General features: G+C 41.8%; 2 protein-coding genes across 2 annotated transcripts in view; one reads left to right on the top strand and one right to left on the bottom strand.

Annotated features, from left to right (window-relative positions):
- The window catches only part of LOC306938742 (CUB and sushi domain-containing protein 3-like), a 575,885-nt gene extending 566,793 nt beyond the window's left edge, over positions 1-9,092 (top strand). Inside the window, exons 68-71 of the mRNA XM_079523009.1 lie at positions 2,515-2,651; positions 2,831-2,918; positions 4,944-5,079; positions 5,380-9,092. Coding sequence (XP_079379135.1) covers positions 2,515-2,651; positions 2,831-2,918; positions 4,944-5,079; positions 5,380-5,539 — 521 coding nt within the window. The 3' untranslated portion in view covers positions 5,540-9,092. The remainder of the gene's footprint in view (positions 1-2,514; positions 2,652-2,830; positions 2,919-4,943; positions 5,080-5,379) is intronic.
- Positions 1-18,290, bottom strand: part of LOC306939033 (uncharacterized protein) — a 584,972-nt gene that overhangs the window by 91,226 nt on the left and 475,456 nt on the right. The gene's annotated exons all lie outside the window — the stretch shown is intronic.

Raw genomic sequence — 18,290 nt, 5'->3', positions numbered from 1 at the left:
ATATGTAATCTGTTATTGTTGGTGGCATCGCTATAAGATGCTGTATATACCAGTGTTGTTTTTGTCGACTAAAACTAAAACGAAAGATGTTCATCGACTACCTTTTTTCACGGACGGAAACTAAATGAAAACTAAGCTATTATGACTAAAACTAGTGGACAAGAGATCCAGTAGCATAAGTAATTTTGGTTGCATGCTGAAAATAGCAGATCTACAAGCTCACAACGCATCGCGCTGTGAGCTTGTAGATCGGCTATTTTCAGCAAATGTAAAAACATCAGGGCCTGCCAAAATACATTTTAGTCGACTAAATCACCTGTAGATTTAGTCGACTAAAATCTTATGATATTTAGTCGACTAAAACTAGACTAACACTAAAACATTCCAGGTGACTAAAACTAAATAAAGTATTCAAGAGACTATGACTAAAACTAAAATAGAAATTTGCTGCCAAAAACACTGGTATATACAGTACCGTACGTATAGGACACTGTTTCCCAAACAGTCGGTCGGGAGCCATGTTTGGGGTCAAAAGATAAAACGTGCCACGATTTTTTCCCACCCTAAAACATCAGGTATTATTATTATATAAGGAGGAAGAACCTTTTCCAAAAAGTGTACAGTATTTGTTAAAATCATGCTTTTATGTGGACACGCGGCACACCCACCAGTTCATTAAGTATGCCTGGTTTGCCTGGTGGGTGGTGATGGGTGGTGATCCACCTGAACTTTAGTTCATGTTCCAATCCACAGCTGTAGTTGTATGATAAAGGGCGAGGGTTTAGGGGAGGGGCTGATAGTGTGATGTCACCACATTACTGTTTATTTCATTGGCCCGTTTGACTGTCAAGGGTTCAGCCTCCAGGAAGAAACCCTAAATACAAAGTTAATACACTATTGCACATAAAAACAACTCCAGGGTGTCTAATGAAGTACTGTCACCTCATAGACACATGAAAAACTGGAAAAATACAAAAATTGTGGCACTCCGTGAAAAATAATAATAATAAAGAAACAAAGAACTAGTGAATTGTTTGCTATAGCGTGCTGCTTGTTTATGTTATGGATATACAAATGAATTGCATTAAACAGTGCTGCCGGGCGGGTCTTTGTGCACCTGCTCCGTCATTTAGATATAATATATCTATCATACATGAATCATATACATTATTAGCATATTATGCTAATAGTGTATGATTCATGAGGCATTGCTGCTATAGTCCACCGGTCCTACAGGATACTGTACTGTATGATAACGTGCCTTGACGAGGTAATGCGTGTAGAAATATGAACGTATTTAAACCACAACAACGTGCGCCTCATGCTGTCGACTCGAGTAAACACAATTTACAGAACTAGGAATGGTTAGAGCTGCTATTACATCACTGTTATTCCTGTACTATAATACACACGCACGCACGCTCGCTCACACACACACACACACACACACACACACACACACACACACACACACACACGGCGCGCGCACGCACAAACCTCACATGTTCCCACAGCTATATCAGCAGGGGGGGGGGGTTAAGACTCCACTAAGACACAAATCCTGTTGAGTCTGGTATTGGTTCCCAGGGCGGGCGGGGAGCAAAAGCACTGTATCACAAAACCAAGCAGTTAGCTGACTTTTAACATCTGTCCTCAGGTCTAACAATACGGCTTTAGATCAATAGCCGCCGAGGCAGTGTTCACGCCGACCAAACGCTGTCTTTACGTTTTAATTTGAACAGATCACTCCTTACCGGCGCAGAGTGAACGAAAACAAATATAAAGCGTGGTGAGGTCGGCTCCTGCAGTCTCACGCTGTCAGACTTACCGTCTCAGTGATGGAGGCTCTGAATCATACGTCAGCATGTCTGGGTTTTGCCAGAGAAATTCTTATGTAAGCCTCTGATTGCCTCGGCCGCAGCTGGATGTCTGTGGTTGGCACGTGGTTGGTCGATGAATAATGAAGAATATGCACCTGCACCAGACGATAGATGCATATCTATCTAATCATCTGGCTACTACTGGTCCGTAAATTGTCTGAAATTAAATTGGGATAGTTTATTTTAAAGTGGTGAAGACTATAGTTTTACCAGCTGTCCATCCCAATCAGAAGAATAGTCGACCAATATCTGTCCAAGTTCTACTAATCTCTTCACCATCTGAAGTCAGTAAGTCACACATTGACTAGCTTGCCCACACTTTGTGGTGATATGGAAAGATATAGACATTATAAAACGGCTGATATAAACAACATTTATGTTGTGCTTGGTTGGCTCCTATTGTCCTTTATTCTTACCTTTCCAATTATCAGGTAAGGTTAGGTTACCCTGGCCTAGATTATATTGCCACCTATTGTGACCCTGGAAAACAACATAATGACGTCTAGGAAGGGAAAGCCACCAAGACAACCTCTTTGCATTAGCATTCCCCTCCTCTCCGTTGTGTTTCTAACCAGGCATTCCCCTCCTCTCCGTTGTGTTTCTAACCAGGCGTGTGTGTTATTTCTCCCTCTAGGAGTGTACAAGGCCTCTGAGGCCAGGCTCTTACTGCTGATGTACCAGGTGAACCATCTAACCCAGGGCAACCAGCTGAAGGATTCAGTGGTCTCTCCAACCAAGATCACAGATGACTCCTGGACCATGGACGGATTCGTAAGTCTCTGTGATTGCACAGAGTCCAAAAGTCAGGGTTATTAGGGCATATAATGTATTAAATATTAAATCAAGACTTTCGTGACTATCTCTTTCCTCTTTCTTCCTTCCTTTTTCACTCTCTCTTTCTCCCTCTACCCTCCTTCTCTGCACTCCTCCTTATCTCCCTCCTTCCCCAGGTATCAGCTGAGCCCGATGGCTCTAGTTATGTATTCCAGGGTTTCATCCAGGGCAAAGATTATGGACAATTTGGACTGCAGAGATTAGGTGATTACACTCCAATTATGCTATGCTCATTGCTCACCCCGGGTATGGCAACAGAATAAAAGGCTATGTATATGCTCTTTGTATAGTCTTTGTCAAGTCAAGTTTGCACTGAAGAGGGTAAAGTAGGTACAAAGCATAAACATTGTGTAGTATACAATTTTATATGTTTTACTATTTATTATTTATTATATTATTTATTATTTATTTGTTTGTTATACTAGAAGACAATGGGTAATTCAGGCTGCAGGGATGTTTGATAAGTACACGTGTAAGCCTACAGTATGCCGCATTACATTTATAATATCAGGTCACAATGTACTAGTACTACTGTACTACTGCTGCTGCTAGTACACTACATTTCATACAAACCACGCACCGAAGCAACTAAATAACATGCTTCATAATGGAAGCACATCCTGATACTAGCCTACTGACATTACTGATGTCAGTAGGCTGATGTCATAAATGACTGACATCACAGACTAGCCACATGAAGTCAGAGATCCAAGTTGAAGCCATGCCAGTATCAGACTCTCTCTTGTTTTTAACCCATTTTGGGCGGGAACCCCTTTTGGTGTTAGCATTATGTTATGCTTTAGCTATTGAAAAATAGCAGATCTGCAAGCTCATAGCGCGCCACCGAGTGGCGCGCTACGAGCTTGTAGGTCTGCTATTTTTGAAAAATCGACTGACATAGAAACATAGCTTTTTCAGAAAACTGTCAGAATGTAGAAGACATGTTTTAGAATCTGATCTCAGGTCACTCAAGCACGGCATTATCAATAATTATGCGGATGTGCAATACTCTTTTCAATTAGGCATTAATTACACCCTCACTTTGGTCGTTACCAAATCTAATTAAAAACTGTAACTCATTTTCTAATGATAGACAGAGTATGCATTCTGTTATTTTAACCTCCTTTCTGTGTGTTATTGGTGCATTTGGTATGTGCAATTGTGCATTCCTGTGTGCGTGCGTGCGTGCGTGCGTGTGCATGTGTGCATGCGTCTTCTTGTATAATGTTTAGCGTACGCACACCTGACTAGAATACCTGTTGATTGAGACCATATTGAGAGTGCAAAATTTGTTACAATGCAATCTGATCACTAGTCTCAAGAATTGCCTATTTGAGAAGAATGTGTGTGTGTGTTAGGCATACAACAAATCCGATATATCGATTAAATCGATTAAAATCTGTTCATAATAATAATCATGAATAAATCAAATCATGCATGCGTGCGTGCGTGCGTGCGTGCGTGCGTGCGTGCACACGCTTTGAGCCCAAGCTCAAAGCTTGTAGATCGACTATTTTTGCTACGACAGTAATATACGGCCCTCTGGAGTGAGTGTGGAATATAGTGGCTCTCTGGAGTGAGTGTGGAATATAGTGGCCCTCTGGAGTGAGTGTGGAATATAGTGGCCCTCTGGAGTGAGTGTGGAATATAGTGGCCCTCTGGAGTGAGTGTGGAATATAGTGGCCCTCTGGAGTGAGTGTGGAATATAGTGGCCCTCTGGAGTGAGTGTGGAATATAGTGGCCCTCTGGAGTGAGTGTGGAATATAGTGGCCCTCTGGAGTGAGTGTGGAATATAGTGGCCCTCTGGAGTGAGTGTGGAATATAGTGGCCCTCTGGAGTGAGTGTGGAATATAGTGGCCCTCTGGAGTGAGTGTGGAATATAGTGGCCCTCTGGAGTGAGTGTGGAATATAGTGGCCCTCTGGAGTGAGTGTGGAATATAGTGGCCCTCTGGAGTGAGTGTGGAATATAGTGGCCCTCTGGAGTGAGTGTGGAATATAGTGGCCCTCTGGAGTGAGTGTGGAATATAGTGGCCCTCTGGAGTGAGTGTGGAATATAGTGGCCCTCTGGAGTGAGTGTGGAATATAGTGGCCCTCTGGAGTGAGTGTGGAATATAGTGGCCCTCTGGAGTGAGTGTGGAATATAGTGGCTCGCCATCGTTATAAGTTTCCCACCCTTAGTCAACAGAATTAACACTGTTGCGTGTGCTCATTCCTCCTTGTGTATTCCAGGTCTGAATATGTCAGAGAGTCAGAACTTAACTCCTCCACCGCTTGGTACCAACAGCAGTTCTGTGGCTATCGCTATTCTGGTGCCTTTCTTTGCTCTGATTTTCACGGGTTTTGGCTTCTATCTCTACAAACAAAGGTATGATTTACAGTTTATCGTCTTACATTATATATTTCGTCCTGATGTTTGGATTATATAGTTCCCGACTTGCATCATTCCCAAGTAGGCCCGTTGGGCACCAGTCTAGTATCGTAAAAATAATTAAAATCCTTCCTTTAATTCTGACTCTTAAAGTCTTCTATCGATCCATTCTGAAGTGGTTACTGTACATGGCAGCTACTGTACTAGATATCATCTCCACAATGTGATTGGTTTAGATTGTAATTTTATAATAAAAACAGTGTATATATATTTTCTTTTTTTCTGTTATTTTCCCAGAACCACTCCCAAGACACAGTACACAGGCTGCTCAGTTCACGAAAACAACAATGGCCAAGCCGCCTTTGAGAATCCTATGTACAACACTAATACGAAGGCAGTGGAGGGGAAGGCCGTTCGATTCGACCCAAATCTCAACACTGTCTGCACTATGGTTTAAGAGGCTAGATGACATCTGACTCTAACCCCTACCTAAAGGACATCTAACCCTAAACCGGGCCACGATGGACCATGGAGGGGGAAGCAGCGGGCTTTCACCCAGACCAGCCAGCAACATGGTCTAAGGATGGGTTAGGCCAGATCCTCAACCCAGCCTAAGACTCAGTCTTGCCCAGTGGAATGGAAGGTTATCCACTTCAAACCAAATCTTGTCTTTACAGTGGTCTATATGGATGGGCTTAACCCCAATGCTAAAGACTGAGACATCTAACTTTGACACAAGACTGGCCCTCGGCTTTTGGAGACGAGCGCAGTGTTCTTTCGACCTAAAATGTCAACACAGTCTTCACATTGGTCTAATGTGGGGTCTATCTGGACTATACGGTATTTCAAACTAAACTCTTATTATGTAACCCCAAGACTGGGTCAGGGCTTTGGGGGTTTTCTTCAACCTGATCTCAATCAGTTTACTTTACTCATCCGGTTTTTGTATCCACAGAAGAATTTAAGCATAGGTCAACAGAAAATGGCTGCTATGTTTTATGGACACAACGCAGCCTCTACACAGTCTCTGCAGACTGTAGTCGTGACATCAGAAGGAAAGAAAAACAGTAGTCTGTACCACAGATCAGGGCCGGAGCCTCCTAACCTTACTAACCTTTATCCAACAGCAGATGATCGGCACTGATGGCCGAAGCCAATCTCTAATCTGACTCTAACCGTGACACAAACATTTAACATGAATCCACCCAAGTTATAGAGTAAAAAGACCCTGTTCTGCTCGACATCATTTCATTAGACGTCAACCATTTTCTGACTATCTTGGCGAGAAGAAAGCTTGTTTGACCCCAATCTCAGTACTGTGATCATCAACCTGCCCTGGAGGGAGAGGACGTTACTGGTATCAGTGGTCTGACCATGGGGACATTACTGGTATCAGTGGTCTGACCATGGGGTCAGTGGTCTGACCATGGGGTCAGTGGTCTGACCATGGGGACATATTAAATTATGCAGACAAATCACCACAACAAAATGGTCTGGTTTTACTCTCCAATTACTATGGAAATTAGTCTTGCCACGAGATCCCAGAACGGCATCATGGCTGCCACGGCGTGCTGGCCGTGGTTCAGAACTCTGACACGGAGAGGATGGTACAGGAGGGTACGCGGTGAAGAACAGGGTACAGTTTGGACCTGCAGGGGTTTCACTCTTATGGCTGTAAACCTGACCACGGACTCTACAGCAAGACAACTCCTTAACTCTGTTACCATAACAACCAGAGGAGACAACCTCCTCAATTGTCTCCATGACAACCCGCGGCTGACTACGCCACTCTCTGCTGCCTTAATTTTATTGTATTGTCTGAGGGACTGAAGGTAGCAGAGAGTAGAGAAAAAGCCTTTTGAAATGGTGCTCAAGCACGACAGACAGAAATGCAACTCTGAGTGGAGTGGGATCAGAGAAAAACAAACTAAACTCCAACGGAACAGATGAGTGGAGACTGACTAAGCCTCATCTAACCCAACTCCCGCCTCTCATCCAGTGGATAAAAGCGCCGACTCACTGAGGAGATATCGACACCTCTGATGGAGGCCGAGTCAACACCAAACATGCTGCAAGTCAATAGGAATTAATCAATGGGTAAAGAAACTATTTAAGAGATCGCAAGTCCCACCCCCCAAAAGAAAAAGAAAAAAAGAAGGAAAAGGAAAAAAAGGACGGCCGTACATGAAAAGGACATACCGTACACACACAGACAAACTATACATAACCTGATGCAAATACGATGTGTCTTGGACGCCTGTGGAATCTACATTCCATACGATGTGTCTTGGACCCCTGTGGAATCTACATTCCATACGATGTGTCTTGGACCCCTGTGGAATCTACATTCCCGAGGACAAAGATGCCCGACTGGATTGACAGACACATGAGTATATAGACTCTGAAGAAGCGCAGCAGAGGAGAGCTCTGGTACAAAAGCACATTAAACAGGAACACTACCTGTCTACTGACAGAGAGATAGACTGGAAGATGGACAGATAGGAAAGGTTAGAGAGCCAGAAAAAACAAGCAGGCAGAACAACAGATAGACATGAAAGACGACAGGTAGAGATGTCCGCTTGACTAAAGGTTGAACAGAGGGGACAAAAATGGCAATTAAAAGAAGAGCATTAAGGGACACAAGGTTATTACGATAAAAAGACAAACAGAGAGGCAGATGCAAAGAGCTAAGAGAAGACAGGAAGACATGTCAGGTGACGGACTAGCTAAAGAAACACACAGCAGTACAAAACAAACAGAGGGACGTTTTTCAAAGAAAGGCAGGCTAATAGAACAATATCATAGGGCCATAGGCTTGTGGGCTTCAGTTTGGATTGAATCGTCCTATTCTGCAGTCTGTCTGTGTCAGACGGACAGACACCGACAGTGACAAACAGACAGACAGACAGACAGACAGACCGACTAACAGTCATACGGAACGGAAGTACAGAGAGCCAGACAGATGCATTAGACGGACAGACAGACAGACAGACAGAGAGTTAGACAGGCTAAAAGACAGGGTTTTAATCACCCTATAATGTGGACTCTGCTCCACTGGTTATTCTGCACTCTGCGAGTGCTTCTCTCCTTTGTTTGTTATTGCTGCAGAATCTTCTGTTCTGTAAATCTACTTGCATATATATAAATATATATATATATACAGGAGCATTCACCACCTATATTTTTGTGCTATATATTTACCACAGGGGGGAGGGACTGACGGGGAAAGACAGATTATATCAAAGAGTTTTTTGGAGAAAAAAAAAGAAGATATAAAAAAGAAATAACAAATGTCAGAATAAAAGATATTCCAACTTTGTGCTGTTTTGCAGAAATCACAGCATCATTTTTAGGTTCCTTGTAACATGAAATCGTTTTTGTTTTTATTTCTTGTGTAACACGTATAGTTCCTCATGCCAGTCTTTCCCATGGAGGCAATCATAAGTGTTGTCAGTGTTATTGTTTTTGGGGTCCAAGGTTTGCCACTGTGCAACGGTTTGCACTCACAGCAGGGCGCAGGCGTGTTATTTCTGAAAGTGTTGATAGGTTTGGTTTGGCTATATTGTGCTACAAATGTACCAACACAAGTTGGTCTCTCTCTTGAAACCTAACCATAACATTGACATGGTGAGATGAACAGCATTCTATTAAAGATCAGATGGCCCAGGCAGATTCACTATAAGGCACATTTTATGGAGCTGGATTTCAGAGTTGGCTGCCCATGAAACTTACAGTGTTAAAAGCCCAGAGATAATGTCAGATTTTGTCATATCAAGAAAGACATGCTGTTGGACATAATTGTTTGTTAGAGTTGTCTGAAAATTTATATGTGTTATTGTTTACCCTAATATGTTTTTTGCACACTTGTGGAAGTTTGACATGGACGTGACAGCTGATATTTCATATAGGCTACAAAAGGGGGGAACCAGATTCACATTTGAGCCTTCATTTATAGAACCTATTAACTACTTAAGCCCTATAGAGCGTCGCAGTCCCGCCCCCTACCATGGCCCAGGAAATGATTCTCCGTTCATTTTCCTCATAGACATTTCAGAAGGTATTTATTTAAAGACGTTTACGCCGCGGACAAAGCCAACTCGAGTCGTGACAAATCATGACAACAAACACAATTTTTTGGGCCGAACAAATAATTAGAAAGAAGAAGAAAACGGCAGGTTTAACACTTTTTTTGTTGTTTTTCTTCTTTGTAATTATTTGTTTGGTCCAAAATATTGTTTGTGTTGTCATGAGTTGTCACGACTCGAGTTGGCTTTGTCCGCGGCGTAACCATCTTTAAATAAATACTTTTTGAAATGTCTATGGGAAAAATGCATTGGGATTCATTTCCTGGGCCATGGTAGGGGCGGGACTGCGACGCTCTATACAGTATGTTGTTTGTAAGCCAGGATCTCCCAGGGCTCTATAGCCATTTTCCCTCTAAACCAAATCTCTGAGCTGAAAATAACCAATTTACGTTTTTTTTGTCACTGTATATTTGCACATACGTGAAATTTGTCCTCAGGGAGCAGTTAGGGGTTAGGTGTCTGACACATCGACACATTGGCTGGAATCGAACCTGGGATCTTTGCCGTCCCAGGCGGGCTCTCTAACATTCAGCTATGGCCGTCACAATGCGCCATGCGCTTGAAGATTTTTGCCAAATGTTCACCCTAGAATAGGGATGCTAGGGAAAGGAACATTCAACCGCCAAACAAAATTGATGTGCTATTTCTGTGAGCTTGGGAGTGTTCAGTGCGGTGTAAAGATGAACAGCAGTATCCTTGTGAACACAATGAGTGTTCTCCCAGGAATGCCATACGATGGTATGCTTCTATACAACAATATTGTTAAAAACCTGCATAGTGTCCACTGTGCATCACCACAGTCCATCTTTACTGCAGAGTAGCTGCAGAATGTGTCACTTGGTGAACTCACAGATCATTTGTGGAGTTTCGGTTTCTTGCTTTGCAAGAGAGTTGTATAATATGGTACTTTCAAAGGATTACTTGCTCCACTCTAGAAGACCATAATACAAGAGGGAATTCTGGTTTAGTCAAATCACAAGGAATTATTTTAGAGAAATATGTTGCATGCTGTATGTCACATTATATACAGTATGTCAAAAACTAAAATTGGAGAGGAAGGTAAAAGCAAGCACTCGTTGAGTATTTCCACGTCATAATGTCACGGGTGCACGGTTCTGGAAAATACAGTCTTATAGAAAATAATACCAGCACTCACGTAGTATCCTGGAAGGATTAAAGCTTTATTTGGTTTCCCCCCCAACAGCAAACAACAGTAAGGACGTTTCGGCCCGAGGGCCTTCTTCAGCGTCAATCTAGAGAACACTATGTAAAGAGGACCTAGGTGTCACGCACATAACGTTCCGGGTGCACCACAAGTTATCTCAGTTTACTAAAGCTTTAATCCTTCCAGGATACTACGTGAGTGCTGGTATTATTTTCTAAAAAACTAAAATTGGAACACACTATTTAGAAGTCCATGTAGAATACCCAAACCAATGGCAGTTTCTGGCATTACATGAGCACATTTCCTTTTGCATTTCAGACAAAAAAAAGGCGTGAGGTGTCCAGATAGAGATGCCAAACTAGATAAGAGGATTGTTTGTAGCACAACACTGCATGTTGGGACTCGAAAATATATTCCTCGGTTAGAGGGGGGACATTTGAAGGTTATTGAGGTCCATTAAAATCAATGAGGTGATTAACTGATTGCGACTGAAACTAGCGGTGCCAATATGTGTGCATATTTAAGCTGTGATTAAGAACTTAAGATGCTGTTTTGAAGGTGAATAAATCTAGATTTATAAATGAGGCAGCTCAGATGTGACATTTCCCCCCACCACTTTATTTTGTATTTGTCATTGCCATAATGATATAAGTATATGCCTTCAGCAAAAGTTATCTTTGTTGATAGCTATCCTACCAAACTGGCCACTTTGATGGCATCTGCAATGAACAACCTTTACTGGATACAGTACATCCTATGAGCCACTAGATGGGGATGCTGTCCTTGTTAGAATCTCTGGTCTTTTTGATGGCGTCAGCAACGGACAACTATCAAGTGAACACAAGATGATACAGGTGTGGTGTCTAAAAGAAAAAATATATATATATATGAATGTGTCTTAAACTGTGGAGTGGGTGTGAACATGCATTATTGAACGGTTCTGGTGTGTCCCATCATTATTGAACGGTTCTGGTGTGTCCCATCATTATTGAACGGTTCTGGTGTGTCCCATCCCATCATGATTTGTTTTAATGATCCTGCGTCCCAGAATGAAAGACAGTATACTCAAGTTTTATTTGTTGCTTCAAGTCTGTTTTAATGGGCCTCATTCTCAGGGTGAGAAGCGACATTTACTCGGTTTGGGACCCCACGTTAGGTGGCGGGGATGCAAACTGATTAGGCCAACTTTACAGTGCCTGGGCCAGTTTGACAGACTGTCTAATTAGGTACCGTACATGACAAGGAGACACTGTTTTTGTTTTCTTGTTACTTGGAACAAGCTTGGGCCCCAGGTTGAAGGACCAACTAAATTTACTTAGTTTGGGTCCTGGACTGAAACAACCTTAAAGCGTAATTTATACTTCGTCATAGTATAAATTAGGCTTATAGCACCCTTGGTCTAGTGGCCCTGGAGAGGAGGTAACTGCAGTCAGTTGACAGAAAGCTCTTTCTGTTGCCATCACTCCTGTTCCCATACAACTGTCCTGCACAGCATTGCTTCTTATTTCATGTTGGTTTGATTGTTGTCGTCGCCGTCGTCGCCGTCGTTTTTCGGTATGGATCTGACACAGTGCCTACCAAAAACCACGGGACCTTGTCACTCACCATTGCACACACACACACACACGCACGCACGTGCACAGCCGCACCCACAGCCACACACACGCACGCACACAAACCCCCACAGGCGCGCACACACACACACACACACACACACAGGCACACCCCCACACACACACACGCACACAGGCACACATACACGCGCGCACGCCCCAGTCTGCTTCTTCATCAGAAGTCATTTTTTTCTAAGCTTCAGTCTATTTTGCCACAAGCTTTTCCTACTGACTGACTGCAATAAGACCCATGCGATTTGAAAGACTTTATCTGTTCCTGCCCAGGGACATTGGAAGTATACACCATTTGAGAAAAAAAAAGAAGAAAAAAAAGGAAAAGAAAAAAAGAAAAGATGAAATATAGAATAAAAAAGTGTTTTGTACAGAAATATATTTTTATGATGAAATTATTTGTAAAATGTATGAATCTATTATGTAAATTTTCAATGCAATGTAAGATTAAAAAAGGCTAATTGCTTTTTGTAAAAAAAGAAAAAGAAGAAAAGACTGTCTTCTCTTTTTTACGGTTCAGTTTATCTTGATGCCGATTGTGAGGAATATACAATAAACAAATCCTTCAGACAAACATAATTAATGATGAAAACTACCCAATATGACCAAGTGCAGTTGCATATGTATCAATTTAACACATTTTAAATGATTACAATTTGATAAAATGACTTGTCCTTTGTTTTGTTGATGTTTTCTGAAGGACTTCTGTATGAATCATGTTACCTTTACAAGTGTGTGCGCTCAAATAACTCTACACTCCAACCATGCACCCTGTGAGCTGTCGAATAAAAAAAAAAAAAAACCTTTCCCTTTTGAATAGAGACTGGACCACCAGTTTCAGAGTTATGTGGTAACTTGGTATCAATAGGGTTCATGTCAAAGTGAGTCACCACCAGTCATTGTGAACAGGGTCCGGCTCTATTGTAAGCCACCTATGCTGTTGCTCAGTGGTGGAAAGTAACTAAGTACATTTTCTTATACTGTACTTAAGTACTATTTTGAGTTATTTGTACTTCATTTGAGTATTTCCAATTTCCAGTACTTTTACTTCTACTCCAACAGATTATTTCTATATTACAGTATTGATGATACTTTTACTAAAGTAAAACATGATTTGAGTACTTTTTCCACCACTGCTGTTGCTTAGGGCCACAAGCCCACAACCACCCCTATATTGTGTCCAAAGTGAAGGTGCCTCAGGATACAAGGCCTGTCACAGTCGCATAAATGGACTAATTGAGAAACCTGTGAACATTCCCACCTCAGAAGATCACACTTCTCGAGAGCTAGCTGGACTTTCCTTCTTCCTGTGACATCTCTGGTGATGGCAGGCCAGCTTTAGTCAAATGAAGATGTCTGCTCTTACACCTTCCTGGCACTAGACAGGTGGCTATAGCCCAAGCTGGGTTGAGGAGATCGTTTAAAAGCACGTAAATTGGGCATCAAACTGATGATGTGGTCAGGAAGAGGAGCAGCCATCTTTAAAGAAAAAAAAGAAAAGGAATCTCAGTACAAATACAAATAAGAACAGTATTCAGGTACATTTACTTTGCCGCACTGTTCACCACTGCATGGCTTTATATGTACAGAATATATTATACAGTATGGACAATGAATCGAATAATAAACTGATAATTCGTTTTTCCATAGATATGAATTAAAAATGTCAAGAAAACAGGTTCAGGTGATAGTCCAGCAGCCAACAGGCTTTTGTTAAAGTGGGAAATTTGTATATGTGTTTTTATTGGCCTAAAATATTGTCTATATGCATACACTCATGAATCCAATGGCTGACGGTATTGAGCTTTTATTTATAGGGGGATATATGTGACCATACCATTAACAACCTACAGTATATAAGGCAAGATTTTCTAAATTTCATTATGCTTTATGTAGCATGTGACATGTCAGACTAGGGTTTTTTCATGATTCTGATTCTGAATCCATTCCAAGCATTTGTTTTGCACAAACAATACTTCTTGGGCTAAAAACGGTCATAGCCACTTGCCCAAATGTGCCCAAAGGAGTGTTTTTTGTGCAAAACTAATGCTTGGAATGGATGGATACAGAATCATGAAACCCCCCCAGTTTGACACGTCACTCGTCACATGCTACTTAAAGCATAATTACATTTTGACATTTTTGCGTTATATAGGTTGTTAAATAATGGTATGGTCACATCTAAACCCCTATAAAAAACAATTGCTCAATACTAACAGCCGGTCAGCTAGTGGATTCATGAATGTATGTATATAGACATTATAAAAAAAACGATATACCAAATTCCACTCCACACCCCAGGCTGCCGTAGCCTCACAGTGGCCAGACAGGAATCTGCCAGTGGCATTGTTTTTTGCCTTTGGCGGATTACGTGTGATATTAGTATGTTCAAGCCAGGGTACGGCTGCCGGACTATGAGAGTAAGGTGTGTGTGTGTGTGTGTGTGTGTGTGTGTGTGTGTGTGTGTGTGTGTGTGTGTGTGTGTGTGTGTGTGTGTGTGTGTGTGTGTGTGTGTGTGTGTGTGTGTGTGTTAAGGCTGTACCCTAGCCCTGTTTTTAGGACTCGAACTTCGGCAGGAATTTTCGAGCGAACCTTCGAACCATTCGTTTCTAATTAATTTTAAAAATAACCTTCGAGCTCCGAACCTCGGCATGTAACATGTAAACACAACATGAACATAGTATTCTTATTATGCATATCGCATTCTCGCCGAGAAATATTTTCGAGTTAAACAAATAATAATAATAAATTAAAAAAACCGAATGGTTCAAGCCCATTAATTAAGATTCGAGTGCCAACCCTAACGAGCGAAGGTTCGAACCCCGAATGTTCGGGGACAGCCTTAGTGTGTGTGAGTGTGTGTGTGTGTGTGTGTGTGATTTGATGGTTGTGCTGGGAGTGTTTTGTGGCCACAAACAAATAATCTTAGGGTTGGCATTGGTTGTGAACCTTGAAAACTGGTTACAGTAGAAGTCTGCTCCCTGTCAACAACACTTAAATTGTCCAATGAATAGTTAGGCTAGTCAATAGTCAGTGTACATTTCTTTGACAACAAAGTGGATAATGGGGCCAAAACGGAACAACTATTGACCTGTAACTGTATAGTCATTATATCAACACACAGAAAAGGATCATCACACTTTCTTGAAAGTGTCTAATTCTGTGGTGATAGCTCTGCTTGTTTTGACCTGTGCACTGCACATTGCACACCTGCGATGAACCCGGATTATCTGTATGGCAAACCAAACATTTACTGCTAGGCCAAGAGGCCCTTCAAACTGACCTGAGCTGCTACATTCAACCCCTTTGACCTCTAGGCCAAGAGGCCCTTCAAACTGACCTGAGCTGCTACATTCAACCCCTTTGACCTCTAGGCACCGGGAAACCACATCCGGGTCACCCAGGCCAGTTTATATATGCACCCAATGGGTACTATAATTATGTTTTAACCACACCAAACCTCATGTCTAAACTTAACGATTTAGGTATAGATAAAGCCTACTACTAACAACTGACCTATAACCAAACTAAAATTAATTAATTAAACTATACCTGGGCAACTGGTGGCCTGGGGCCACATGCGGCCTCCACCATCACTTAATGCGGCCCGCAGGTTAATATCAGAATACTGATATATTATTGATTTCAGCTGTTACAATTCCAAACATGCAAACTTGACCCGCTTTAATTACTTCAGTCTATATATGTAGCTTAATTACTAGTATTAAACTGTTATTGTCTTTTTTTTATGTCCAATGAATTTGTATTTACCGTAGTTCATAAAGTTAACATAACTATAAATGCATTCAAAATAATTCAGGATTTCAATTCAAATAATAGCAAAAAATAGCTGATCTGCAAGCTCAAAACGCGTCGCACTGCGACGTGTTTTGAGCTTGTAGATAAGCTATTTTTGCTACGACAGTAATATGCAATGTTACACTCACACTCACTCCAGAGTGTGGAAATGTGGCCCTCTCTCCATCTTCAAAGTTGCCCACCCCTGAATTAAACCACAGCAAGCACGTGTGTAAACGCATGTCTGTCTAATACCTTAAATAAAATTAATGCATTAAATCACAGCAAGCATATGCCTAAACCTAACCATACTAAACAGTAGGCTACATAACGTGAATTATTTAAACCACTCAAAGTACATTTCAGCAATGATCATGTCCAGCAAATTCAACAACAGCCAGTAGATGGCGCCAACAGACAGCTCTAGCCTATGCCCCGGTTGTGTTGAACGCAGTACAGCGTTTCTCAAACGTTTTGGCAGGGTCAGACTTCTTTATGGAACAACAACATAGCCAGATAGCCTACAGTTTTCACCAAGGACGTTAAAAAATAGGAATTTGATAAATATGAACAAACAAATCCTCAGTTTTGTTTTCTCCCGCACTTATTGAGTTTTGTCTTCATGGAAGGACCTTGATTTCGTGCTTGTACACACCTGCTGATAAGCTCTGGACCAGAGCGTACCTGTTGACAAACTACGTAAACATGACAATAATGGCAAAAAGAACGCTTTAAAGTTTAAACAACACGTTCTTTCAACTGGACAGGTTTTCCTCCTGAATTGTTTGTGGCCGAAGACCCACCTACAGGAGGTGAGTAAAGTATCTGAGCAAAACACGACAAAAGAGAAGGCCCAAACTAAAACATGTTCTCTTGTAGCCAGGATAGCCTATTTTGTGACAAACGAATTTTTAGACCACAGTTCACAGTATGGACGAATTATACTTATTCATGTGGCGGTATTACTGCCGAAAATAACTGATATAAAAGCTCGCACTGCTTTGAAGTGTTGTTGAGAGCTTGTGCTATTTTTTGGCGCTCGACACCGTAGTACGACGTGGAATAGCCTAAAACAGGTCTGAAGTTCTCTGAAATCAGATATTTGTCTAGCCCCTTTTGGAACCCTCGGTTTAAAAGGTAACCGAGGGTCCCGAAAGGGGCTGATATTTGTCCAACCTTACGTCTATGTAGGCTACTTCTTCTCAGGGCCCAACTGACATTTTCTGAGCAAACCACTCAACATAAGACCCAATGTAAACAAGTCAACAGGCTTGTTTACATTGCCAACAGGCTTTTTTCAGACCTTAATTGAACTGCTTTCCTGTGCTTTTTTATGCAAACTGTTATAATTTAGTATTCAATCAACCAAGTAGCAGCCTACTAAGGTCTATAGATATGTTGCCTGGGGCCCCATTATATTTACTTAATGATGAATGAGAAAGGGGTAGCCATAAGCCATTAGTCTTATTATCCTACATGGATTTTACAGACATTTGTGGAGCCATGTGGGGAAATCCTAAGAGCCTAAAATGAGAAATAACACACTATTTTTGTATCTTCACCAATACACAGTGAAATTGGATTATCCTTTTTACAACACTATGCCATTCTTTTCACAGTATTAAAGCCGGAACCCATCATGATAATGTTGCTATTATGCTCCACAATGTAGACTACTACTGCACAATGTAGGCTACTGGAGGAGATGACCTGGCCGCTGGCCCAACAAAATGCCACTGCACTTGCCTGCGCCAACCACTGGACAGACGTGATGTAGAGGACGACTGGACACATTTCCCTGGACATGATGAGGCTGAGGCCAGCGAGCACACTCTGATGATGGCATCTTGCTGAAATCTATGGGTGGGTGAGTCAATATACCCCGCACCCCCTTTTTTTTACTGTTCAATTTCTCGCCACAGTAAACTAAAAGTATTTATCCAATATGACTTGCACTTGCTAGACCACACCATACAACTTGGCTCAGTCAACATGCCGCCAAGCTTCATTGAGATCCTTTTTTTGGGAGGGAGTAGAACATAATGCTGGGCATCATCGGAAATATATCAAAGCCAATATTTAGAACCACATCTTGCTCGTGTAGGTTAATCAAATATATATATATATATTTTTACAATTGACTAAATTGATTAGTCTGATTATCCACTGTAGCCTACAGAAACAGCGTAAAATAGCCAATCTACAAGGTCAGAGTTGTGAGCTTGTAGATCTGCTCTTTTTACTTTTCTTTTAAAAATAATCGTTTATTAATCGTTATTGAGGCAAAGGTTGGAAACAATCACTGTACTGGTATTTGTAGTCATATGGCTCAACCCTTGACTAGAACAGCCACCCCTGAGCCCCCAGAGAGAGAGAGAGAGAGTCCTCTCCTGCTTATTGGGCATCATAGGGCCGTTTCAGGCGGACCCCAGCCTTGGCGCTGACGGTATAGACACCGGGACAGGCCGTCAGCGTTTCCATGGAGACGGGCCGCTCTGTGGTGCACATCGAAATTATGCCGAAATAATGAACTGG

The sequence above is a fragment of the Electrona antarctica genome (genome assembly GCF_951216825.1).
Source record: "Electrona antarctica genome assembly, chromosome: 15".
Classification (NCBI taxonomy): Eukaryota; Metazoa; Chordata; class Actinopteri; order Myctophiformes; family Myctophidae; genus Electrona; species Electrona antarctica.
This window is presented reverse-complemented; position numbering and strand designations above follow the sequence as displayed.